General features: G+C 34.8%; 1 protein-coding gene across 2 annotated transcripts in view; it reads left to right on the plus strand.

The window, feature by feature from the left end:
* The window catches only part of LOC150110586 (DNA (cytosine-5)-methyltransferase PliMCI-like), a 678,915-nt gene that overhangs the window by 567,238 nt on the left and 84,455 nt on the right, over positions 1 to 27,222 (plus strand). For both annotated transcript variants that reach the window (XM_090399829.1, XM_090399828.1), the window contains exons 30-32: positions 9,507 to 9,618; positions 10,107 to 10,256; positions 18,950 to 19,116. In XM_090399829.1, coding sequence (XP_090255955.1) covers positions 9,507 to 9,618; positions 10,107 to 10,256; positions 18,950 to 19,116 — 429 coding nt within the window. The remainder of the gene's footprint in view (positions 1 to 9,506; positions 9,619 to 10,106; positions 10,257 to 18,949; positions 19,117 to 27,222) is intronic.

A 27,222-nucleotide genomic window follows, 5' to 3' on the forward strand; every position in this document is an offset into this window, starting at 1 on the left:
ATTTTTTTTTTTTTTTTTTGGAAAATTTGTGTTAATATTTTAATTTCCTTATTGAGGTGGAAAATGTATACATGATTATAAATTGTGAAAGAATAAATGATTTTTTTAATGGAGCATGGATGATGGTAGTTAAAGTGCTGGTAGTTCCTGCTACGTGGGTTTGTGGAATATTTTTGTATATGGTCATTGGATCTAATTAATGTTCAATTTAGAAAAATTATGGATTTTTCACATTTTGATTCTCTAGTCAATTTTAGTCTATTACTAAAGTTATTAAGTGAGGTTTGTAAGGAAGTTATACATGTTGGATCTCCAATACATGAAACTTCATCCACATATCTCGTAAAAAGTAATGCAAAGGAGAAGGGCAGGGTTTTATAAGTTAGACTACATATCTGACAAAAATAGTTATTATAAATATAAATAATATTTTGGCCCATCAGGAGTGCCCATAAACTTTTATGAACCTTGAATGATTTCTTTTTGCCTTAAACCTACTTTTACGAAGAATTTTTTAACCGCACAATACTCAATTTTATCCATTTAAAGGGATACAGACAACACTTTTGCTTCAGACAGCTCTATATAAAACAAACTACTTGATAAAATTACTTGCAATTTAACTTTGATGCTTATGACAGATGTACCAACTTAGAAAAAAAAATCCTTCCGATAATGTTGCCATCTATGGTCAAAGCCGAGAACTTTTCAGATCACCCTAGTATACTTGGTTTAATACCTTATCCAAGTGTAAGCAAACAGGTTTCCACCTGAACTATTTTCCGGACTAGGGCATCTTGTGGTAAAGGTGTATGACTTCACCGTCACTTGCCTTAGTATCCCATAATCTAAAGCACATATCCTTACATGTATGCATAATGCTATGCATTATGAGAAGGATCATTATCCAGACCAGTTTCAACCTTTATTGAGGTCTCATCAGTGGAAGCCAGACCCAGAGGTGATACCAAGGTTGAAGTAATGCAAAAGTCATATTTCTACATACAAGTTGCCAAAAGGTGCCACACCTTATTATTAAAATACTTTGAATTACAGATGGTTGTTGAAAGTGTTTCCACTTGCTTTAATCCTTTATCCAAGTGTAAGCAAACAGGTTTGTGCCCGAATTGTTTTCAAGACTAGAGCAACTCGTGGTTATAAAACACTTTCAACAACTATCTCTGATCCAGAGTGTTTTAATAATAAGGTGTGACGCCTTTTGGCGCCTCGTATAAAAATATGACTTCTGCATTACTTCAACCTTGGTATCACCTCTGGGTGTGGCTTCCACTGATGAGGCCTCAATAAAGGTCGAAACCGGTCTGGATATTGACCCTTCTCATAATGCATAGAATTATAGGATACTAAGGCAAGTGGTGTGAACTCACACACCTTTACCATGAGTTGCCCTAGTCCTGAAAATAATTAAGGTGCAAATCCGTTTGCTTACACTTGGATAAAGGATTAAACCAATTATATAATTTCTTGGTATCTTTAATTTATAGTATAACCAAGTGGAAACACTTTCAACTCTTCTTTTTCACAGGGACTTTACTGTTTTGAGAAGTCCTTTCAATTTTTTCTGTGTCCAAACTATTTCAGCTGTCTTCTGTCAGTTCTACTGATCTTTCTAGAACCTATCCATTTGTATGTCTCTCCTGTACTGAAAGATCTCTCTCCTTTCCAGACTTTAGATAGATCTCTTGCTGTTGATAAATCTATAAAAAATTATCTCTGTTTTTTGTGGATATTTTGATTGCTTATGATATTGGTTGCAGAGAGTAGTCGTTCTTCTGAACAGCAATTCTTCATATTGTAATGCATCCCAGGTACTCGCATTTGCTGACTTCCTCAATTATTTCTCCATTAAGATACTTGTTTCTCAAGACCTTATGTCAGTTATTAATGTGTGTAGCACGAAATACCTAAAAGGGGGAGGGGCTGCGACGAAAACAAAGAAAGTGAAAATCAAAGGAAAAACCGAAAAAACTACTTTATTGAAATCATAGTATTTAATGAAACTATTTATTGACACAAAAACATAAAATACACTGAAAATAAAATTATAAAATATATAAAATCCACTGTGTTGAATAAACTAGTTACACTTACAGGAACGTATCAATATTGCAAAATATACCAAGCAGCTAATTAAAAGTAAACAATAACAAAAATTAATGGCTTCCTTGGGCCTGTGTTGCAGAGCAGATCTTTTCATATGATGGTGATACATTGGAAATTGACACTCATAATTCTCTTTCTATATTTAACCGAGATCTGTATTTTGTTTTTAAGGCAGCCACTGCAGAAAACCCGATTTCACAAATGTAAGATGTTGGAAATCACAAAAGTGCACAAAAAGCTCTTGACTTTAACGAGGAAATTTATCAACACTGGCCCAAAATTCAAACAGTGATTTAGATGCAAATTGTCTTTTGATTTCACCACTTGATGTGAAGTCTTATAAATTGTTCCTCTTCTTCAAATGAGAAGCCTTCAGGGGTAATTTGAAATGGTTTTCTAACCCACTTGTACATTGCCATTATGTTGTCGTCGGATATAAAATAGTTTCTAAAATTCTTCGTCAACATTGTTAAATGATTCTCAGTAGTTGCAAATAAAACTGACATGTTGCTCTTCTGCCTTGTAGGTTTTGATAAATTCATTCCACATTTGCAAACATGTCTAATTTTTGTTGCTTTACCTTTTTGTTCCATTACTCTAGTTTTTTACAATTAACTTTGTCATTAATCTCTAAGATATGTGTATTTTTTCCTTGGAGTTACAGGTTTAATATATTTAGTTTCTCGAATATATCCACCAAGTAGCTCAGTTTCATCACAAATAAGTGGTCTCTGCTTCTTCTTGATTTTTCTCTTCCAAGAAGATTGCTATTTCATCTTAATTCGTAAACACATTGTAAACATTTTCCCTGTGATAACCATCTTGTCTCGCATTAAAATAGTAATGCTGAATATTCTGATCAAGCCATGTCTTTACAAAGTTCAGTAAACAGTCTTGATTTTAAGGATCTCATTTTTATATAATTCACCACAGTTATAACTGTTGTTAACACAATGTTTAGACCAGGACTCATTTCCTTTGCAGCAAGAGCTTCTCTATGAATCATGCAATGTGTCCAAATACATTGTGGGGATTTTTCCCTCATAAGGGCTTGTAAACATTTAAACCTTCCACAATAACTCTTCAACTGCTGATAATCCATCACAAAATTGAACATAAGCAATTAAATGACAATTCTTGTTGCTATCTGTTGCCTCATCAAGCTGAATTGAGAATAACTGGTCACAAATCTTTGACAAAAGTTGTTGTATATTTTCACATCACCAGTTTGCTGAGCAACAGTATCATTTAATAGAGGTATACACTATGAAATTTTGGCAGCTGATAGCATGAAACTGAATAAACGTAAAAGAACATTTGAAACACTTCAAAAGGAGTATGTTAACAAACCCTTGAGAGGTCTTTGGTACCAAACTGAAATGTTTTGGAAAGCAAAAATCTAGCATTAACAAAGCTTTTTCTGTAAATGAAAAAGCTTTACTAGCATTTTACAAAGTTGCATATAAAATATACTAGGTGCAAAAAGCTTCACACTATCGGAGAAGAGCTAAATCTGCTAGCTGCGATTGATATTTTGCGAACTATGCTTGTTGTTTAGTAAAACTTTTTCCAAGCATAGTTCGCAAAATATCAATCGCAGCTAGCAGATTTAGCTCTTCTCCGATAGTGTGAAGCTTTTTGCACCTAGTATATTTTATATGCAACTTTGTAAAATGCTAGTAAAGCTTTTTCATTTACAGAAAAAGCTTTGTTAATGCTAGATTTTTGCTTTCCAAAACATTTCAGTTTGGTAGCAAAGACCTCAAGGTTTGTTAATATACTCCTTTTGAAGTGTTTCAAATGTTCTTTTAAGTTTATTCAGTTTCATGCTATCAGCTACCAAAATTTTCGAACAAATAACGCAGTGTTCTTTCTTCATCATTTACTTCAGTCTTTTAAAACCAAAATCTAAATATTCTGCTACACACTTTCTTGATTGTACTTTCAGAGTGATATTCTGTTAACCTGAATTTGTTGCTGTCGACACTCCACAGTAGTCAGATGCCCACTTATGTCCATTTAAAAATTTATCCATTATTCTACACTAGAAAATATGTTTTTATACCGTGTATCACAGTTGTTGCAAATAGGAGTAAAATAACGCCGACCATAGACTTCTCGCTGTTGGTCTTTGTTATAGTGCCACTGCCATCTTGCCATTTCAAGCCTTATTTATACTCGCAGAAACATTTTCAGAACATTCAGGACTTCCCGTGATGAAATCGCAAACGTTTCTGAAAGGCCGATATGATTTAATGGTCTGTGCAGTGATGCCAGATCTATACATTTTCGAAAGATTTGGTGACGTATTTAAATTGTTTGAATAACTTTTACGGGTTTTGTTAGTGCCTCAACACAAGAATTACAAGGGGGAAGGTGAGATTGGGTAAACAAAAACTAATATTAAAAACTGGGGCACACATGAAAGAAGGCTGAGAAACACTGCCTTATATGTATATATTTCATTCATGATCAATAATCAAAAACCCATATGAAACCAGCTACCTCATCTCGAATTGAAAAGCGCTGATAAAGGTTCTTTGCATCATAGATGGTGTTTTATCCCAGGTCTTTCCAACCAAAGGGCTTCATCCATACTAAATGAGCTACAGGGGCTCTCTCCATATCTACCGCCACTTCCAAATCCCTAGCTTTATCAATTCCTTTGAGCACTCTCTGATGCAAAGAACCTTTCTAATAATGTGGTACGCATCTTGTTTTATTACAGCATGCATAAGTACACTTTTCCTCATTAAACTGGCAACCTTATCTTTTGCCCTTCCTGTCAGCATATTTAAATAATTCTACAAGCAGTCTATATCACCTTGATTAACTACAGTAATTTTATTATTATTATTATTAGACACCTCCAGGGAGTCCAAAGACTCATCAAGGGAGGGCACCTGTTCCACAACTCTGCCTCCACCGCTGAATCCACCAACTGACCGCAACTACACCGATGCTATCTACCGCTGACCACCACCACTAGTATTTCCAAAGACAATCACAAGCATCCATGCCCACATCTGGATTTGAACCCACAGCCTTTGGCTAGAATGTGGATATGCTAACCACTTGGCCAACAGGCGGGCTACTTATCTACTTATTCCTTTACTTACAGTGGATTTCTGTTCTGACCATCTCGTTTTAAGTCAAAAAAAGTCATGAGTCAGAAATCACTACACACACACACACACATCATTTGAACTTTCAATCCTAATTCAATGGTCATTTGATAGCCATTTTCAGAAAAATAACTGCTAAAAAGTTGCTGACTCAAGCCCAATGTCAGAAAAACAAGGTAGCCTCTGTCAATATGAAGAATATTAATGAATGGAAATCGAGCTTGTAAAAGAACTAGAAAAGTACCACAGACATAATTGGCGTCACTGAAACATAGAAGATAAAAACAGGTTAGATATTACCAAAGATCAAGAAAAGGAAGGAGTAGGTAGTGATAGCATTCAATACTAAATATGAACATAAACTTCTTACCTGTAAGGCAATTTCAAGTACAGTTATATGGACAATGAAACTTACTTCTGCCTATGGTTTCAGAGATGATTCTCCTTAGAAAGAAGCAGAGGAGTTTTTAATCAGAAGAAAGTCAGCTGACATAAATAAAATGAAAAAAATGGTAATTGTTGGAGATCTAAACAACAAAGTAGGAAGTGAATCCCACCAGGCATATAAAAATGTTTGGAGGGAGGGCAAGGCTAATAATAATGGTATCTGCTGGATTTCTGCAAAGGATATGGACTTACAGTGTTTCTCAAACTTCAGATATCTGTGTACCCCTTCTTAAATTTTCATTATTACCAAGTACCCCCTTATCAAAATAATAATAAATAAATAAAAAGTATTTCATTGGAAATGTCTATTTGATTTGAATTTAGATGTTCATGTAAACAAAAAAAATGATTTATTTTTAATAGAACAAAGTTTATAGATGCTATAAATTTTTACTTAATTTAAATAATTTTTCATTAATGAGAGGATACAATATCAATGTTTTCTTGTTGCTTACAGCTACCTGTATCTGTTATCTGTTGAAAGCTTAAAAAATTACCGTATTTACTCGAATATAACTCTCATTTGCATTTTTTTCCGAAAATTAAAGCAAAAAAATTGTGGTGCAAGATATATGCAGGGATTTTCGGAAACTAAAATTTTCAGAAAAAAACTGAAAATGGGTATGATAATAAAAAGCTCCTATTCAGCTACTCCTTGAGAGCAGTTTCCTTGTGTGCATCGGCAAAGTCCATCTACCCAAATAGCGTCATCTTCTTTCCCATTATTTCAAGCAAAAATTACCAGAAATTTACATGACTTGAAATATGTAATGAAGAATCCTTCACAAATGACAAGTGAAAGCAGAGCTCAAAACAGACAGCAGTTGTGTAGACCATTAGAGATAGAGCAGCTATGAAGACATGCATGTGATTGGTGCCGTATTAACAAAAGATCAAGCAAGCTGACAATTGAGTTGGCTCTCATTTCAACAGTTGAGTTTAAATGCTAATTCTCTTCAACCGTAATAATATCTGAAACTCATTCACTATATATTTCTTGGTTTTAGCACGTTCACGATGGGGTGGTGTCAAACAAAATCATACGTTGCGAGTGCAGCATATGGTTTTGCTTAAGTCTATAGAGCAGTTTCTGTGGGATGGGACGTGTGATTCACCTGCAAATGTCTCTGTACCTTATTCAGGGACATCATAAAACTGATTGTTTTTCGTGTGTTCTGCAGTATAGTAGCTGTTGCGGAGGGTGTGTTTTTTACCACAGGGAGCAAGTTGCTATTGCCCTGATGTGAATGTTGGGATGATAGTAACTCGCAATTTGAGTAGGTGAATTCATAAATAATATAATTTAATATATTTTTCTCCCCTCAATATATATAATTTATTAAGAAATATATACATTTAAATTAATTATTGTTTTAATAATGATTCTATGCATTAATGATGCATAGCCGAAAATTACCACATACCCCTAAGACCTTTCATGTATCCCCTCAAAGTGGTACATATACCACACTTTGAGAAATGCTGGACTAGACATTACCAACACCGTATTCCAGTATGAAGATGTGCACAAATTCATGTGGAGAGATAACATGAGAAATAAAAGCTTCATTGATGCTGCTATTTTTGATAGTGAAATCTTTATGCTGGTTCAGAATATGAGAGTGTGCAGAAGATTCGAAATTGAAAGTGACCATCACATAGTTCTAAATAAGATAAAAATGTATATCACATTGAAAATAACAGTTTGTAAGAAAGTTTTAAACGAATTAAAGTTGAGCATTTTTTACAGGTAAACTGCAGAGGCAGCTATACAAATGTTATTGAAGAAAAAATGAAACAGATTGAAAAAAAAAAAAAACTCAACTAGGGAAGTATGTGGGAAAGTTGTCTGCAGGAATAGAAAAATAAGAATACTGTAGTGGACACGAGACATTTAAGAAACAGTCCTGAAAAAGAAAAAGCATGCTGGAAGTTCCTAGCAAATTATTTGGCAGATGTCCTTAAGAATCAAGAGAAAAATGTAAGAGAGCTAAACTGTGTGTAAAAGAAGCTGAATAAAAGTCATGGGAAAACTTGGTAAGAATATAGATCAGTATCAGGAAATTAGCAAAATGTTCTGGAAGCTATTGAAAAGCTTAGAAATGTAGAAAAGAGGAATCAAAAAGGAATCAAAGATGATAAAGGTAACATGAAAATTGAAGATAAGGATGAAAGTTTTTAAACTTGGTTGTACTATAAATAGATGCCAAGAAATTATATTCTTGGTTTAATCCTTTATCCAAGTGTAAGCAAACAAAGTTTATGTGTGTAGTATCTGATATTTCACACGCAAACTTTGTTTGCATATACTTGGATAAAATAATAAACATTAAACCTTAAAAATTTAAGCAAACTTCTTGAAAGTTTATTTTCCACTTGGTTAGACTATAATAAATTTAGTTTAATCCTTTTCCCAAGTGTAAGCAAACAAAGTTTACGCCTGAAGTATCTTCAGGACTGAGGCAACGCGTAGTAAAGGTGGACCAAGCTCTCATCACTCCTTGTCTCAGTATCTCCCATAATGCAAAGCACATCTCCTTGCAGACATGTATAATGCTTTGCATTAATGGAAGGGCCACTACCCAGACCGGTTTCCACTTTTATTGAGGTCTCATTAGTGGGAGCCAGACCCAGAAGTGGTGATACTAAGGCAGAAGCAATGGAGAGGTCATGTTTACTTATATATGGTCCATCTTTACTACGGGTTGCCTCAGTCCTGAAGATACTTCAGGCGCAACCTTTGTTTGTTTACAGGGTAAAGGATTAAACTGAATTTATTATAGTCTAACCAAGTGAAAAATAAACTTCCAACATCTTTCTCTAAATGCAGAGTAAATTAATAATAAGGTGGAACACCTTTTGGCAACTCTTATAAGTAAATATGACCTCTCCATTGCTTCTGCCTTAGTATCACCACTTCTGGGTATGGCTCCTGTTGACGAGACCTCAATAAAGGTCAAAACCAGTCTGGGTAGTGGCCCTTCCCTTAATGCAAAGCAGTATACAAGTCCGCAAGGAGATGTACTTTGCATTATGGGAGATACTGAGATAAGGAGTGATGAGAGCTTGGTCCACATTTACTACGAGTTGCCTCAGTCCTGAAGATGCTTCAGGCGCAAACTTTGTTTGCTTACACTTGACAAGGGATTAAACCAAGAATATAATTTCTTGGCATCTTTAATTTATAATCTGAAGATAAGGATATCTTAGATGTAGGGAGTAATTACTTTGAAAGACTAAATGAAACAAGCAGTAAAAGAACCATAGTAGAAAATTACTTGACCGGGGAGTGGGCATGCCACAGATTGTGAAATGTGCTTCCATCAAAACCAGAACTATATTGACAGGGGAAAATTCTGTTTCAGGAAAGATTAGAAATCATTAATTATTAAGGGAAATTCATATCTAGTTGGTATATAAACTGTATTTAAGCTAACTAATAACAAACGGCATCTGTATATATTGGCATCGCACTATTGGAATGAAAGTTACCTTCTGTACTGAAAAACATCCCCCCCCCCACACACACACACCAAATGAACATCGTACTGCACCAACCCAAGCAACATTCTAGCTGCAAGCCAGACAAACTACAGTAGAAGTTTTTTTTTTGTATCACTAAATACAGTGTGAATGTGTTACTGTTTTTAGTGTATGCAGGATGCCTTCATTAGTACTAACAAACGGTTATAAATCAAGGACTGACTGTATTATGTTATGCTAACAATTTTACATCATCACACAACAAACATTAAACAATAATAGTCACGCACAGAGCTGCTGTGTTTATTATATTATTTCTTCTTTCAGAGCTATAATACTAGCTGCAGCCCCTGGAGAAAAGTTGCCATATTATCCAGAGCCTATTCATGTATTTGCTCCCCGTGCATGCCAGCTGTCAGTTGTCATTGGTGATAAAAAGGTATTTGATTCCTCTGTTTTTCATCCACAAAACCATACAATAGAACTTTGACCAAATAAAGAAAATCTTACAATTCCTCATTATGATGGGCATGAGTTCTTTGTTTATTTATTTTTAATTACACATTCTGGATTGGACTTAAATTCTTGTTTAGTTCCAGTCCAGCTAATTATAATATAATAATAATAAAAAAACAAGCACTGTGAGTATTAGGGAATAATTGGTGTTATATGTATAAAACATGTTTCATAATGTTGAAAGTAGAGCAACCTTAAATAAATGAGACATCTGAGAAAATTCAGTTCATTTTTTTATTCATTTGATGCTGGAAGTCAGAATGAAAGTTATCAACAGTTTTACTGTTTTCATTATCATTGACAGACTGATTTGTGTGTTCTTCAGTAATTCTATTTCTGCTATCAGAAATGTTTAGGCTGTGAGAAAAAGAAAATTTTGTTTTATTATTATAATTTTTTCTTATTTTTTAGTTTGAGTCAAATATCCAGTGGACAAACTCTGCTCCATATCGTACTATTACAGTGAGAGATTCCATGTCAGATTTACCAGAAATTCGCAATGGTGCTAAATCAGAAGAAATTACTTATACAGGAGAACCTATATCTCATTTTCAAAGGATGGTGAGTAATATTTTTATTGGGTAATAAAATTTCCATTACCACACATTGCCACATGTAATTTTTGTCTTTAGCACTCTCCAAATTCTGATAACCATGCTGACATGGCTGTAAATCTTCATTTTCTGCAGTCTGATTCTCTAGACATTGAGAGTCACCTTCCTTGGAAACTTGGTTCACAACAGAACCTGACTTCTCTTCTTTAACTCCCCTGATCAGAGGAGATGATACAGTATTTGCAGTTATTATTGATCTTAACAGGGTAAATAGCATAAAGTCTGAACCTTTGACGGTCTCCGTTGGCCTCTGCCAAGGGTGTGTTCTATCACCCATCTTTTTTCATAATATTTATGGACTGGATTGATAGGCACAGCCGAGGCAGTGAGTGTGTCAGAATTGGAAGATGTAGCATTGGACATTGCTTTTTTGCAGGTGACCTAGTCCTTCTTTGCTCTTTCACAGATGACCTCCAGCAGAAGCTGGAATGAAGATCAGTGTGGCCAAAACTGAAACATTTGTGGTCTCAAGACAACCATCCCAGTGCACTCTATATGTGAGTGGAGTCCCACTGAGACAGGTGGAGAAGTTTAAATACCTTGGGTCCATATTCACAAGTAATGGAAAGTAGGACGAAGAGCTAGATACTCGGATTGGCTCAGCAAGCTCAATATTGCGGGAGCTTGGCCGTTCGGTAGTATTGAAGCGGGAGTTGAGCTAGAAGGCAAAGCTGGCTGTATTCAATACAGTCTATATCCCCATCCTCACTTATGGTCATGAAAGTTGGGTAATGACCAAAAGAATGCGGACACGAATCCAAGTGGCTGAAACGAGGTTCCTTCGAGGGGCTGACAAGACTTGACAGCGTCAGAAGCTCTGCAATTCGGGAAACCCTCAATACTCAACCGATGCTTCTCGCATTGAGAGATCACAGTTACATTGGTATGGGCACTTGGACAGAATGCCACAAGAAAGCCCCCCCCAGCAGGCCCTCTTTGCCAAGCCAGAAGGTAGGAGGCCACGTGGAAGGCCAAGGACTTCCACATGGATAGATTATATCCAGAAAAAACCTTGGGTGGACACGTTTGGGAGTCCCACCAGAACAGCTGAGCTTGGCAGTGGAGGATCATGACCATTGGAAATTCCTCTTGCAGCTGCTGCACTTTGGTCATGCACTTTGGTGTGATTGGATATCCAGTGTCATATTATATGCTTCAAGAAACTGATGAGGCTATGGATCTTGGAGTTTTAGTAAACAAGAAGTTGAAGGATCATATTAAAAAATTGTAAATACAACTCAGAGAATAATGGCAACGCTGAAACGAATCTTGACATGTCAGGATAAGGAAGTCATTTAACCTCTTAACAAGACCTTGATAAGACCTCACTTGGACTATTACGTGCAGGGCTGGTCTTCTGGTTTTTGTGGTGATTCTGATATGATGGAAAGAGTGCAAAGGTGAGTCAAAAATGATATCAGGATTGTGAAATACAGATTATGAAGACAGGTTGAGATTTTGTAAGCTGCAGACAGGAGAAAGAGGGGATGATATGATTGAGACTTACAAAATTCTGAAAGGGATATACAAAATTTCAGTAGATGGAATTTTTCATTTTATGGAGGATGGAAAGGAAAGGATGCAAGAGCATTCATGGAAGTTGAGAATGAATACTGTCAAGAAGGGATTAGGGCTAGATTTTTCTCTCATAGAGTAGTGTGTGATTGGAATGGATTGCATTGGATGCTATGTGTGCAAGTAGTGTGAATGAATTCCAGAACAGTTATGACAGCTGGTGTGAATAGTATGCCCTCCCTCGATGAGTTCCTGACTCCCTGAAGGTCTCTCTTAATGATAATATGAAATCACCATAACTTAACTATGTAAGTGCCAGTATTTCTTTAAATTACTACTTTAAACAACATGAAAGACACAAAGGCACCTCATCTGCATAGCTTTCTTTCATTTATCATCATAAATTAATTATTAGTTGTTATCCTTTATGGATAAAACTTCATGAATTTCAGTCTCTTTCCCCTTACAGAACTTTTATTCTCTTGAACTCACACAGGAGAAAGACTAACACAAAAACTGCTTCCTATATAATGCTAACATAAGCCAGTCCAATTCTTCCTATATTCCAAATCATAGACAGTGTGAAGAAAACTTATACAAGGCATGTTCAAAAAAAGACTGAACTTTTGCTATAAAGAACTTATTGCTCATTTTACAACATTTTAAGAACAGTTTCTCTTAAAGGTAGTCCCCTCTACTGATGATGCACTGTCCCCAGCGTTTCTTCCATTGTTGGAATGCTTCCTGGAAACACGCTTTCTATGATGTGTACAGTTCTCTTATCACATTTTCCTGAATCTCCTTTGGAAATGACGTCGTTTTAAGTTTGGGAAACAGGAAAAAGTCTGCTGGGGCTAAGTCCAGAGAATGGGGTGGGTGGGACAGATGCCTGATGTTTTGCAATATGTGATGCATCTGAAGTTTTTCAGTCAAAATTTGATAGCAACATCTTGCTGATGCCCACTTCATCTGCAACTTCTCGGACATGTAAACAATGATTTCCCCAAATCACAGTACGAACTCTCTCATCATCTGTTGATATGGAAGGTTGTCCAGGCCTGGGATCTTCACTGACTGATGTTCTGCCCTTTTTAAAATGCTTCAACCACTCATAGCAGCGTGTTTGACTCATACAGTCCTCCCTGTATGCTTGGTTAAGCAATTGAAATGTCTCTGTAAAATTTTTACCAAGTTTGCAACAAAATTTCACACACACACATTCTTCAAGCTCTTTCATTGCTGCTTCATTATTGATCCGACAAACAGCTTATCTTTATCCAACACAATTCAATAACTTAACTCATTTTCTATATGTCTTGTCTTAGGAAGCTCCATTCAGTTCTTCTGTGGTTCTTAAAGCCCTTTGAGCACCCTTAACTGTCCAAGATATCCCTGAATTTCATAACAATGATTCTAGAACAGTGGTTTCGCGAACTGGTTACAAGTGTTCCACAGTGAAAGATGTCACATGACACAATTCTGAGTGTAATTAGCCACTCTGATCCTAACAGCTGAAGACTGCTATGCACGTTGACTTCTAAACCAATAGAATATCGCTTATAGGTCATGTGTTTGCAGGAAGGGCGGGAAGGAGCATCTCTTTTCAGTGATATGTGTTTGGTTTGTGTGTTGTGTAACATCGTAATAGCACGCAGTCCATTTTTAATGTGTATTTGGTTTGTGGGTTGTCTAACATCGTAGTAGTACACAATGGATAAATTTATTATTAAACGAAAACATGATTCTGGGACAAATATTAATGATGGGAATAAGTATAAGTGGAAGAAGTAGTAGTAATGATGTCGCTGCAAATACGACTCATACAGAAGACAGCATTATACGTAGTAAAATAAAAAAAATTAATAGACAATATTCTGACGAATATTTAAGTTGCGGTTTTACATGGACCAGTGAGGAAGAATGTCCCATTCCTCAGTGTATGCGGGGGGGGAATACTATCCAATAGCACAATAGTTCCTGCTAAGTTGAAACATCACTTTACTACGAAGCACGCCAATCTTGCTTCAAAAACTAAAGATTATTTCAAGAAATTGTCGGACATGCAAGTTAAACAAGTAAAATATTTTGAAAAGACTGTTAAAATATCCGATAAGGCACAACTTACATCATATAAGGTAGCTGAATTAATTGTTGTAAAATTAAAACCACATACTATAGCAGAGTCTCTTATTTTACCAGCATATTGTGAAATAGTAAACATTATGTTTGGCGACGAAGCAAAAAAGGAAATTATTAAAATTCCTCATTCGGACGACACGACAAAAAATAAAATTAAAGATATGTCAGATGATATCAGTTACAAATAAACTTTCCAAACAACATTTTGCTTTACAAATTGACGAGTCCACTGACATTAGCGGTAAAGCTCATATACTAGGATTCGTTCGTTTCATCAATGAAAACGAAATAGTGAATCAATTTCTGTGCTGCAGAGAACTTGCCAAACGTACAACAGGACAAGATATTTTTGACTCTATTACGTTTTTTACTATATTTAGAAAATTTTTAAATTTCATGGGAGCTATGTTTAGGAATTTGTATGGATGGTTCTTCATCAATGTTGGGATCTATTAAAGGATTTGTTACCCTTACAAAGAAAATGAACCCAAATATTATATCTATGCATTGTTTTTTGCACTTAGAATCTCTAGTTTCAAAAACATTACCGGCAATATTAAGACCTGTACTAGACCGAGTTGTAAATATGGTAAATTACATCGAGTCAACACCTTTAAAAGCACGCTTTTTAAAAAAATTTTGCATATCTATGGAAGCCAAGTATGAATCTTTGCTTTTGCACACTGAAATAAGATGGTTATCCAGGAGTAAAGTGCTATTCTGAATTTTAGAACTTAAGAATGAATTATTGGCTTTTTTCAAAATGAAGGTACAGATGCTTTTGTAAAATGTCTTCAAAATGATATTTGGTGTGCTAAAATGGCCTATTTAGCCGATATTTTTAATTACTTAAATAGCGTTAATACAAGTATCCAAGGAAAAAATGAAAATATTTTGACATCCACTGACAAATTGTCAGCTTTTCAAAAAAAGGTAGCTCTTTGGAAAAACCGCATATCAGAAAAAAATACAGTAGATATATTTCCTTCGCTCTATAATAAAAATGTCAAGGGAATTATTTTTATTATAACAGAACATTTGACAATATTGGAAGAAAAGATTTCAAGTTACTTTCCTTCCTTAAATACACACAATTGGATGAAATCCATTTGGCACAGTTAATACATCAAGTTGTGAATTTTCGTTACAAGAAGAACAATTAGTTACCTTGTCAACAGATCATACTCTAAAAATTAAATTCTCTGAAATAACTCTTGAGGAATTTTGGTTTTTTGTCCAAACTGAATACCCATCTCTCTCCACAAGGGCACTGAAAATTTTGTTACAGTTTTAAACATCATATTCGTGTGAGTTCAGTTTCTCAATATTAACCAATGTAAAAACTAAAAATCATGAAAGACTTACTAACATAGACAAAGAGATGAGGGTAGCTATATCACATATTAGACCTGATATTGCTAAAATCTGCAAAAGCCGACAAGCTGAAGTATCGCATTAAAATAAGTTAAATTTTTATAAAAGGCAAGTTGATGCATATTTTTATTGTTAGTTTTATGATCCTAATCATTAGGGTCTAATGCTTTTGGTGTTTCCCAATTTTTTCTTATAATCAGAAGTGTTCCGTGACTTGGAAAAAGTTAAGAACCACTGTTCTAGAATAAGGTGGTTAGCCCTATGCTATGCATATAGTATATTCTGTATTTAAATTGCATATGGTCCTCTAGTCTGTTTGTGATCTGAAAAACTCTTTTTTCTGGGAGGAAAACCCTGCCACCTCTGTATGAGACTGGCTAACTCACCTTCACTTGAAAAGCCCTGATAAAGGTTCTTCGCATCCTAGACAGGATTCAAACTCAGGTCTTTCCAGCTGAAGGGCATCATCATCAAACCTGATGAGCTGTGGTGGCTCTCAGGCTCCATTCAATAAATTATTAAATTCATATCAACAATTTTTTTCACTCACTTCAGAATGAATTCACTTTCTGTATGAAAGTATCAGCATACTTCATTGAAGAAATAACTAAAACCATATCAACAGCTTCAAATTTCAAACTTATTTTTTAATTTTTTCTCAATCTTCCTGTATTAAAATACATTCCACAATTCTTTTCCTGCTGGGTTTCTTGCTTCTGAAGTCTGGAGGGAAGATTTTGGACAGGAGTCTCAATAGCATTAACAGATCCATTTGTAAGAAGAGATGTCTTTCCTGTTTGTTTGTAAAAACCTCAGCTATGCCCATTAGCATTCTTGACGCACTGTGCATGCTTGGAAATATGCTGTAGTTAATATTGTGTCCCACTATTACTGGTAACAGTATTTTGCTTGAAACAGTAATAAGGTTTTATTTCACGGTCAAGAAGGTTCGTTAATTTTAATTTCAATGTAAAACAAGTAGAATTTATATAATTTCATTATTTCAAATAATACAGTGGTGACTTTCAATTCTCTCATAAGTGATATAAACAGCACCAACGTTGCAAAACTTGACATCTCATACAAAAAAAAAAAAAAAAAAAAAAAAATCAAGTTCTAATGGCTAATTTAAATAAATTTATATTATATTTTATATCTTAAGCAACACTTCAGTAGCCAAAAATAAAAATTAGATGTCAAAACATCTTGCTCCTGAGAACATACAAAAAGAAACTTAATGAAATAATTCCATTCTACTATAAACTATTTTTTTTTTCTTTTATTATTATTACTTTTTTAATTTGTGGGATATCTGAGTTTTAATACAAATATATTCTAATATCATCAGGGTGACCATATATTCCATATCCCAGCATCCCATCCAGTTTAGCATTTGTCTTTTTGTTTTAATGCTATCTTCTTTTTTCCCAGTGCAATGTAAGTAATATTTTGTTTTAAAGACAGCATGCTGATGAAATGAAGTGTACTCAGACATGAATTACTAAGGACAGCTAACTCCTATAGGCAAGGGCAATGGGAGAAGTATTCAATGCTACTACTACTCTGCCAGCCACTTGGTTTACTTCCTCAGTTAAAAATATTATGTTCTACAGAAAAGAGTCAGTTGAAAGCATCGAAAATTTCAAATTTATTATCCATAAAATACAACTTTGATGAGGACTGCAAATGTTTAGATAATATTATAATGAAGTTTTTTGCTTTAATGTAGTATGACATACATTGTTTTTATTTTCTTTAGAAAGAATTTTATATTTGAAAATAGTATTTAATAGAACTATTTTATAGGTGTGCCAATATAATAAATCGAGCATGTCAGTCAGTAAATAAGTATTTCAAAATATTATATAATTGTCATTACTTCTACCTCCCCCCCCCCTCATTTTCAAAACTGAAGGATGAAGTGTAATTCTTTCCTCCTCACCGCAATTTGGTTGACATACATAAATACCACAGTGTAAATTACTAGTAATTCATTTATCTCGAGTGAATAAACGTGTTTCTGTTCATGTTTGTTCTTTCCCTTCTTAAGTGTTCCATTTATTTACACCTGGTTCTTGCCTCTTCCATATAGGTTTGTGTATAATTCTTGCATTGTTTAGTAATTTAAATATATCCTGATGGAACAGTAAACTACATAGACATTGGAGTGCAGATAAATAATTTACAGACTAATTTTCAAGCCAGTGTTTCACTAGTTCAAGCTATCATTATTAGAAGCACTTTTACAATACACCTGGCAAATGAGAATCTAATATTCTCTAGTAACACCATTCCAAGAAATTGGACACAACAAAAAACTTCTCCAAGCTTGTTAAAAAGAACAGCAAATCCTCTAAACCTGATGATAAATACATCATGTCTTTATCTTACATCAAAGGTACAACAGATAAACTGGACTCCCTCCTGAAACAACACAGAATCCAAACAGTATATAGATCTTGAAATAAAGTATCTAACTTCCTGAGACAAATCAAGAATTACCAGACCTTCTCTCCTTCCCAGTTGCCTAAATGTCTACAAAATTCCCATGCCGATGTTGAGCTCTGTATTCTGGACAGACTACTACTACCTTAGTCAGAAAAAAGAATATAAAAAGACATCCAGAATGGATAACTAAAAAAACCGAATCTCACATCATGCATTGGAGAAAAAATATCAGACAGAAAAAAACCAAACTGCTTAACAAATCCCAGTTTAAATCTGAAAAGACTGTTCATGGAAGCAACATGAGTTCTACAGAACTGTGTAACTGTAGCAGAATTGATGGTATGACCTTGTGTAAATTTTGGGGCACAGCCTTATCTATCCATCATCATTAATAATGAGAATAACCACAAAGAGCACTATTGTCACCCTCTATGCATATAACTATACTTGTTATCCAGGTCATTTTGTTTCGTCTTAACTGAGTATGTATTGTCAAAGAGCCTCTGATAATGCTAGCAGAACATTAGCTTGTAAATAATTAATGGTAATCAGTAAATTATTTATTTGCATATTTTTCTGTTCCAGAAACTTTGACACGAATCATTGCAGCAGTTGTAGAAATTTGAATATGGTTTAAAAAAATTAATTAATTAAATAAATGTTATTATTATTATTACATAACACTTCCAGGGACTCCAAAGACTCATCGAGCGAGGGCACCTGCTCTACAACTCTCCGTCTGCGCCACTCCACTAACCGCAACTACCTTTATCTACACCAGCGCCATCTACTGCCGACCACCACCACTATTTTCACAGACAATCACCAGCATCCATGCCCACGGTGGGATTCGAACCTTCAGCCTTTTGGCTGGAGAATGGCTAATCACTCGGCCAACCAGGCCTGCTAATATATATAATATATATCACCCAAATATAGAGTTGTCCTTAATTACTGGTTTTTAATATATCGTGAAACAAACATACTCTGCCTCCTCTGCTTAGTTTTATTTTCGATTGGAGACAATTATGCAAACAGAAATCACAAGCCAAATTCTCATGCCCATTGCAAACATGTTAAACAGATTTCCTTCTTGATTTATTTAACCATTTTTTATTGCACTTTAATTCATTTCATATAAGTTAAATGGGTTTTTTTTCCTAGGTAAGGGGTAAACAGTACCAACCAGTGCTCAGAGATCATGTTTGCAAAGAAATGAGTGCCTTGGTAGAAGCACGTATGAAATATATTCCCCTTACACCAGGTTCTGACTGGAGAGATTTGCCAAATATTTCTGTGAGACTATCTGATGGCACTTACACAAAAAAGTTGTATGTATTCTATTTCATTATTAAATTGTTATGTCTTCTTGAATATATTCAATTAAAGGAATCATATTGAAGAATTTGTTTATTATTATTGCTTTACAATACATTATTTTAAAGAAATAGTGTGTGTGTGTGTGTATGAATAAAAGTAGGAGGCAGAAACTTTTAGCACTCTGCTGAAGTATAGGAATACACGTTCCCCAGAATTAGCTTATAGCCTAAATCATCATCAAATTCCTGATGTTTACCCTAAAGGGGTGTTACAGGATATTGATAGTACTACATGAAAAACTTCCTATCTACAATTTTTCCTCCAAATGAATCTGTTACCTGTCAAGACTTCAACATTACCATCTTATATTTCCGTCTTCTACGACACTTTTTATTTTACAATCCACCTATATCTTGGTCTTCCTCTGGGTCTTTTTCCTGTCAACCTGGCAGAGAACACTTGTTTTGCTAATCTTTCCTTTCCCATTCTGTTTAAATGACCATACCACCTGAGATTAGCTCTGCTAACACATTCCTGGATGCTAACAATCTCAAGTTCTTTCCTAATATCCTCGTTTTTTAATATGTTATTGCCATTGATGCCATCTGTTCATACCCCTAATCTTTCTCAGGACGCTCATATCTGCGGTCTCTACTCTTTGGTCAAGTGTTTTATTTCTATCAGATCCATAAGTTAAAATTGGTTTGAACACTTTTGTATACAGCTAATTTAGTGTTTTGGCTAATTTTTCTCTTATTCCATATAAATTTATTCAGTTGACTTCCTACCACATCACCTTTGTTGATTCTGTTGTCTACTTCCATGTTTAATTTACTGTCTTCACTAAAAATTGTGCCTAAGTAGCTGAAATCTTGTTCTATAGGTTCTCCATTCACAATGTAGTTGATATTTTCAATGTTTCTGCCTATTTTCATTGTCTTAGTCTTGCTATTGCTAATTTTCATACCAAATTTATTTCAACAGTTTAGTCAGAGAATCTTGAAGACTTGCACTGGATTTAAAGTATAACATCATCTGCATAAAGTAAAGAGCTGAGATTAACATCCATCAGGTTTAATGCTACTTTCCTTCATAATATGATACATATAGATAATGTACATCTTTGTCTGACAACAAATTTTAACATCAAACCATCTACCTGTCTTCCTTGAATTCTAAATGCTGACTTACAACTCAAATTAAGACTAAGTATTGCTTGAAATAATGCCCCATTGACACCATTCTATAGCGTTTTGAATAGCTTCTCTCTCTCTCTCTCTCTCTCTCTTGGCACCTTGTCATGTGCCTTTTCCAGATCTACAGAACTTAAATACAGATCTTTGTTATATTCCCATGATTTCTCAACTATTTGTCATAAAATGAAAATCTGATCCCGACAGCCAGTATTTGGCCTGAATCCAGCTTGTTCTTCACCAAGCTTTTCTTCCACAATTCTTCTCAACCATTTCTCAAGTATACTTGCATGAATCTTACCAGGAACACTCAAGTAGGGAAATGCCTCTGTAAATCTCACATTATTTTATTTTACTTTTTATATATGGGTACTTTGAGAGCTCTACTCCTATCATCTGGAATTCGTCCCTCTGTTCAGGCTTTCTGAACTATGCAGTGCAGCCTCTGTACCACTTTTATACCTCCCTACTTGAGCATTTCTGGTCGAATATCATCTACTCCTGCTGCCTTTCCATATTTCAGGCTTTTGATGGCTTTTTCTACTTAAAGTATGGATATGTATTTCTTACTGCATGCCTGTTGAGTGTTTTTTACCACTATGTTATCACTGCTTGTTTCATTTAGCAATTTTTCAAAGTAATTACTTCATACTTCAAGGATATCTTTTTCACCAGTTTTCATGTCACCTTTGTCATCTTTTAATTTCTTTTACAGCACTCTTTCCTCCATTTCTGAGCTTTTTTCAATATCGTCCAGAATATTTTGCCACCTTGATATTTATATTCTTTGTTCTTACCAAAGTCTTCCCATGAGACAAATGTAAGAAAGCTAAACACTGTTACGTGGTGTTTAGCTTTCTTACATTCTCTGTATTCTCTAAGAGCACAAGCTGACTTATTTATCAGGAACGTTTGATATGCTTTCTTCTTTTCCTTCACAGCTTTAACTTCCTTGTCCACCATGGGGTTCTGATTTTTCTATCCTTGCAGAAAACTTGACCACATGCCTCTCTGGCTGAATTAATCAATGTTTTCTTCAGGATTTGCCACTGACTCTCCAAGGTTTGGTTCCTGTTCTCAAACTCTTTCATTTTTTTCTTGAATAATGTTTGTGTGTTTTAGTCTATAGTTCACATCTGAGAGCTTGCTCAACTTTTATTCACTTTGAAACTTTCTTACATATTCTTCTTTTCAATAGAAAATTCAATTTCATCATGCTCAGGACTAAATGGTGATCACTTCCAATTTCAAATCCTCTGTATACTCTAGTGTCCTGCACCAGGGAGGAATCATCACTATCAACAATAACATAGTTAATGAGATTTTTCTTATTCCTTGCCTCTTCTCTCCATGTGAATTTGTGCACATTTTTATGTTGGAACATGGTGTTAGTAATAACCAGTCCATGTCCTGAGCAGAAATCCAACAGGTATTTGTCATTATTAGCTTTGCTCTTTTCTCCAAATTTTCCCAAAATATTTTTGTATATCTGACATTCATTTCCTACTCTGGTATTTAGATACCCAAAAGACAAACTTTTCATTTTTCATTGTGTCAGTTGCTTTCTCTAAAGCCTCAAAAAATTCCTCCACTTTTACTTTAGTAGAACCTTCTGTGCGACCATAGGCACCAATAAGTGTTATTGTCCAGTTCCCCATTCTGATATTTGCCCACATCATTCTACTTGATATTGCCTACCATTCAAGATTATTAGCCTCGTATTTATTATTAGACAAGTTATTATTATTTGAGACCTCCAGGGATTCCAAAGCCTCATCGAGGAAGAGTGTGCTAACAACATTGAATGATTGATCCCAACTACTAACAGCACTCAGACTTGCTTAACTTTTTGCTGAGCCATTAGTAACAGAGACTCTACCAATCAACATTTGCTTATTTAGTGTTGAATATTATGGCTACTCCTTCTTTTAATTGGCTATCATTGCCTGAATATATAACTTTTTGTATTTATTGTCCAGAAAGATCTCACCAGTTTTTGTCTTTTTTGTTTCAGTCACCACTATTATGTTGATCTGGTACTTATCCAGTTCCTCCATTTCTTGCCATTCAGGCTTCCTATGTAGATAGTATCGATCTAGAAATCTGGTAATGTTGAGTTGGGGCGTGTTTCAGGATTTGTTCCAGTAGCTAACGTCTAATTGTTCATCCTGGTTCTCTGGCGAAAACAATAGTGGCTTTGTTTAACCGGGCGACGCTCCAGCTGTCATAAAAATTTGTCATGTTGGTGTATTGTGGTGTAAGCCAATAAGAATACAGTTTTGTCTGCTAAATCCCAAATTGTCAGCCCATCCTCGCTCGTTCATTATCCAGGTAGATACCTAACAGGGTGCACAACGAGAAGGTGAGGATTGGACATTAGGTCAGAAGTCCTGCTTGGTTTTTCCCATTCCTTTAAAGGCTATGTGGAGTTTTTCTCTCAGTTATACAGCTTTGACCCTTAAGCACCCTATCCTAAATAAATGAATCAAAAATATTCATATATTTTTGATTCATTTATTTATTTTCTCTGAACATTACATATATAAAACAACTTCTCCACTTCATTAGGCAATTTATCTCAGTGAAACATTGAGATATTTATTCTTTTATTCCTGAAGAAGGAAAATGCTATAAGTGCAAGGAAAGTGCATAACATAATGAAACAAATTAATAATACCTATATCATAACATTACCAGTAGGCTTTTATATGCTTGAACAAAATGCAAGAAGATAAATGCTAGTAGATATTATTTAACTTATCACACCCAAGAATAATGCGCTTTATCACTCATGCACTATAAAATGTATTTTGATCTTAATGTAATGTTTATTATTATTGTCATCGTTATCAGCCATCCATCAAGAGGCATTAGTTATCTATGTGGCAATGACATGCAATCCTCAAAACATATTTATACCTCAATGTAGTTAATAGCTGCATATAAACTACTACCAAATATGTCCAATCGTAGTTCATGGAAATCAGCCCATTCTTTGTTTCATGTGAGTGGACAGATAGGAGATGTGAGAAAGCTCAGTGGTGCTGTTTGCTCACGTTCATTTGGAGAAAGACAGACAATTTGCTCAGCTTAAAAGAAAAAAATAATGACAAAGCACTTTTTTACATATTATTATTTTTATACAGTAATTCCACACACAAAAGTTTGTCCAACGTATGTAGTTAGGCAGAAAGTTGATGAGAATGAAGGAAAGTGATTGACTTCAAGATTGCAAGATAGATTCATGATTCTGTAGAGTTAAAGTACTGAGCAAAGAAAGAAAACTTAATTTTATGGATGCAGACATTACAATTATCCCTCCTTTCTTTCTCCCTTTTTTAAAATAAAGGAAAAAATCATGTGTTATCCTGATATTTTTCTGACAGATAAGGCAGTGTTGAATTTTTCAAACATTGAAGTTAACAAAGTTGTCAGAACCTACTGAAAAATGGTTGGGAAGTCAATATTTAACTTTCTAGAAGTGGGAGATTCCAGAGGTGTTGATTTGTGCAGTCAACTTTTGTCAAATGACAAAGTGGAATACTGTGTATTGTAATCAGCAAAACTGGGGATTGGATTTGCATTTGGAGATGATTCTTGATATAGAGAGAGGGAAGATAGTTGGTAAAAGAAAAGACTTAATGGCATCTCTGTAGCCATTGCAGAATTTTTGATTTCAGGGCCACCTATCATTATACGTAATGGCTGTGAATACAAACTTAAACACACACACACACATCTAAGAGTTGTTGGAAATTTTTCCCCTTGTTTATACTATAAATTAAAGATACCAAGAAATTATATACTTGGTTTAATCCTTTATCCAAGTGTAAGCAAACAAGTTTGCGCCTGAACTATTTTCAGGACTGGGGCAACTCTTATAACATTCTTGTAAAACTCGTTCCAAAAATATGACTTCTGCATTACTTCAATCTTAGTATCACTTGTGGGTCTGGCTCCCACTGATGAGACCGCAATAAAGGTCGAAACCAGTTTGTGTAGTGACCCCTCCCATAATGCATAGCATTATACATGTTCACAAGGAGATGTGCTTTGCAAAACTTGTTTGCTTACACTTGGATAATGGATTAAACTATGTACCGTATTTTTTGATAGATAACGCGCACCCCCAACATTTTCATCACTCCTTTTGATAACATGCATGTGCCAACTAGCAGTAGAGTTAGGAAGTACATACAGAGGACGAAGGAATTCTTTAAAAGCACGTGTGTTGCTAGTAGACGTGGTCGATTATTCCGTACATCCTGTCTTAAAATATTTCATAGAGTAAATCATGATTTGTTTATGTTTTGTTATTAGATCTGAATTACCCATGGAAAACAGAAATACTTCTCGGAGAAAATCCTACACAGCACAGTTCAAGCGTGAAGTGGTAGAAGTAGCAAAGTAAAAAGGGAATCGTGAAGCTGGTAGCTTGTTCAGCATTGGAGAAAGCAGTGTTTGCGAATGGCTGAAACAGTTTTGAAATGTTTACATATGAGGAAATGTGCTATGAGGTTTAGAAGGTGCTTGTGGCCAACCATAGAAAAAAAAACAAAAAAAACTGTTTGATTGGGTTGTTAGTGAAAGAGCTAAAGGTATGAGAATATCTACTGTCTGTGAATCGAAACAGGAATCGAAAAGAATTGCACAGAATGATAATATAAAGGATTTCAAGGCCTACCCATCTTGGGTTTTTGGATTTATGAAGAGAAACAATTCAAGTGCATGCTCCTCCACTAGTGTTAGACAAAATTTGCCGTGCGACTGGGAAGCGAAAGTAGCTAAATTTTGTTTGTTTCTGAGAGAAAACTTGTGTGAGGTTGATGCTTGTCACGTTGGGAATATGGATGAGGTTCCCATAAGTTTTGACATGTCTAGTTCTAGGATGAATCTGAAGGGAGCAAAAGAGGTTTCAGTTGCTACAACTGGGCAAAAAGGTCTAACTTTATTGTGATTCTCTGCATAACTACAGATGTTCCAAACTGCCACCGATGGTGATTTTCAAAAGAAAGACTGTTCCAAAAGGTTGTGATTCCATTCCAAAGGTATTATTACTGTTAATGATAATGGTTGGATAAAATCCGAAGTTATGAAATTTTGGTTGGCTACTGTGTGATGAAAGAAAAAAATGGCATTTTTCAACCCAAAATCTTTGTTATTGTTGGATTCTTGCAGGGCACACACATGACAGCAGAAGTTAAAACAATTGTAAGTATTCCAAATTGACCATCATTCCAGGTGGTTTAACAAAAAAACTCCAATCCCTTGATCTTGCAGTAAATAAACCATTCAAAAACAATTTGCAGGCTAAGTGGAAGACTGGATGATGAATGGCATCCATGAATATAACAAAACAGGGCAGATGAAAAGAACATCATATAAAGATAAAGGTACGTGAATGATAGAAAGTTGGGCTGCTGTAAGTGAAAACTGTGTTAGAAATGGTTTCATTAAAGCACAAGGGAAAGCAGTGCCGTCTGGTGACAATGATTATGAAGCTGAAGAAATACCAAACAAAATTTTTAACGCAATTGATTCTTTCAATATTGAGTCTGATGGAGAATTTTTTTTGGATTTGAATAGTGTGATGTTCAATAAATATTAAGTAATACTTCTACCTCAGTTTTGTTATTACATTTGATTTACCTCTCATACCTTTCAAATGTATTTCACGCATGTTCATTTTTAACGAATTTAGACTTTTTTGTATAGATAATGTGCACGTTATCTATTGAAAAATACGGTATGTAATTTCTTGGTATCTTTAATTTACACATCTAAGTGATGTTAAGAGTGGCCACTTAAACATTTCCATGTCAGATGCAAAATGCAGACTATAAGATTTGAGGCTCATTAACAAGTCTATGTTCCAAGCTTGAATATACACACACACCTTAAATATGTCAAAAGTTACCAATTTGACATTTCCATGACACATTTGTCCAGAGGTGGATGATGCAAGAATATTCCCTATTGATCAACAGTGTAGAGTTCATATTTCTTATCATTTATTAATTGAAGAGTTTCTTGATAGCATAGAAGTTGAGTTAATTAAAATGTGAGTACATATTTTAATTTTAAAATATAGCTTTTCCAAAAGTATCCACTGGAATTTTTAATTTGACATTTGTCCAAGGATGAGGGACATGTGCAAAAAGATTTCCTGTTAATCAGTAGTGGGAGACTTCGTTCTGGTGAACATTGATTAGCTGAGAATCATAGAAATTGAGTTAATTATAATATGAGTAACACGCTGAACACACAAAAATTAGACTTTATGATAAATTTTCATTTCTACATGTGTATTCTTTTAAGTTCCTGTCTGACATATGTTTCACTCATAGAAGTTGTAATCGATTTCTCCATTATTTCAGAAAGAATGAAATGAATGTGATGGCAATTTGATGATAAAGATTTATTGTCGTTAGACTAAGTATGATTTAATATCCAAGCTAAGTAGAATTGAGATTATAACAAGGCAACACAAGAAGGAGGAGTCAACTTTAGAGTACAAACCTTCATAACAATTAACAAAATACTTCAGGACTTGGGCAATTGTTCATATTCTGCATGAACAATGTTTTGAACCTCCGGGTAAAAAATCAAATCAGATTCCTGGCAAAAAGCAGATGTTTGTCTGAATACAAAAGATTGCAGCAAGGTTAAACAATATGGAGAATCGCTTTGACAAATACTGCAATTTTCCATAACTTTGCTAATAACTATATTCTGTTCCCTTCTTCATTTGACAGATCCTGTGAGCACAGTATTTGAAGCTTCAAGATCTTCAATAACCTTGCCTTAAACTCTCTTTCTTCAGTGGGAGCTGAGGACCTGTGAATTTCATTCTTGCTGCCTAAAACCAGTACTGATATTTTTACAAGAAAAATCTCACCACACCACCCTTTACTTTTGATAATA

Source organism: Typopeltis vanoorti, chromosome 1 (assembly GCF_054136105.1).
Source record: "Typopeltis vanoorti isolate ZY-2024b chromosome 1, IOZ_Tvanoo_1.0, whole genome shotgun sequence".
Taxonomy (NCBI): domain Eukaryota; kingdom Metazoa; phylum Arthropoda; class Arachnida; order Uropygi; family Thelyphonidae; genus Typopeltis; species Typopeltis vanoorti.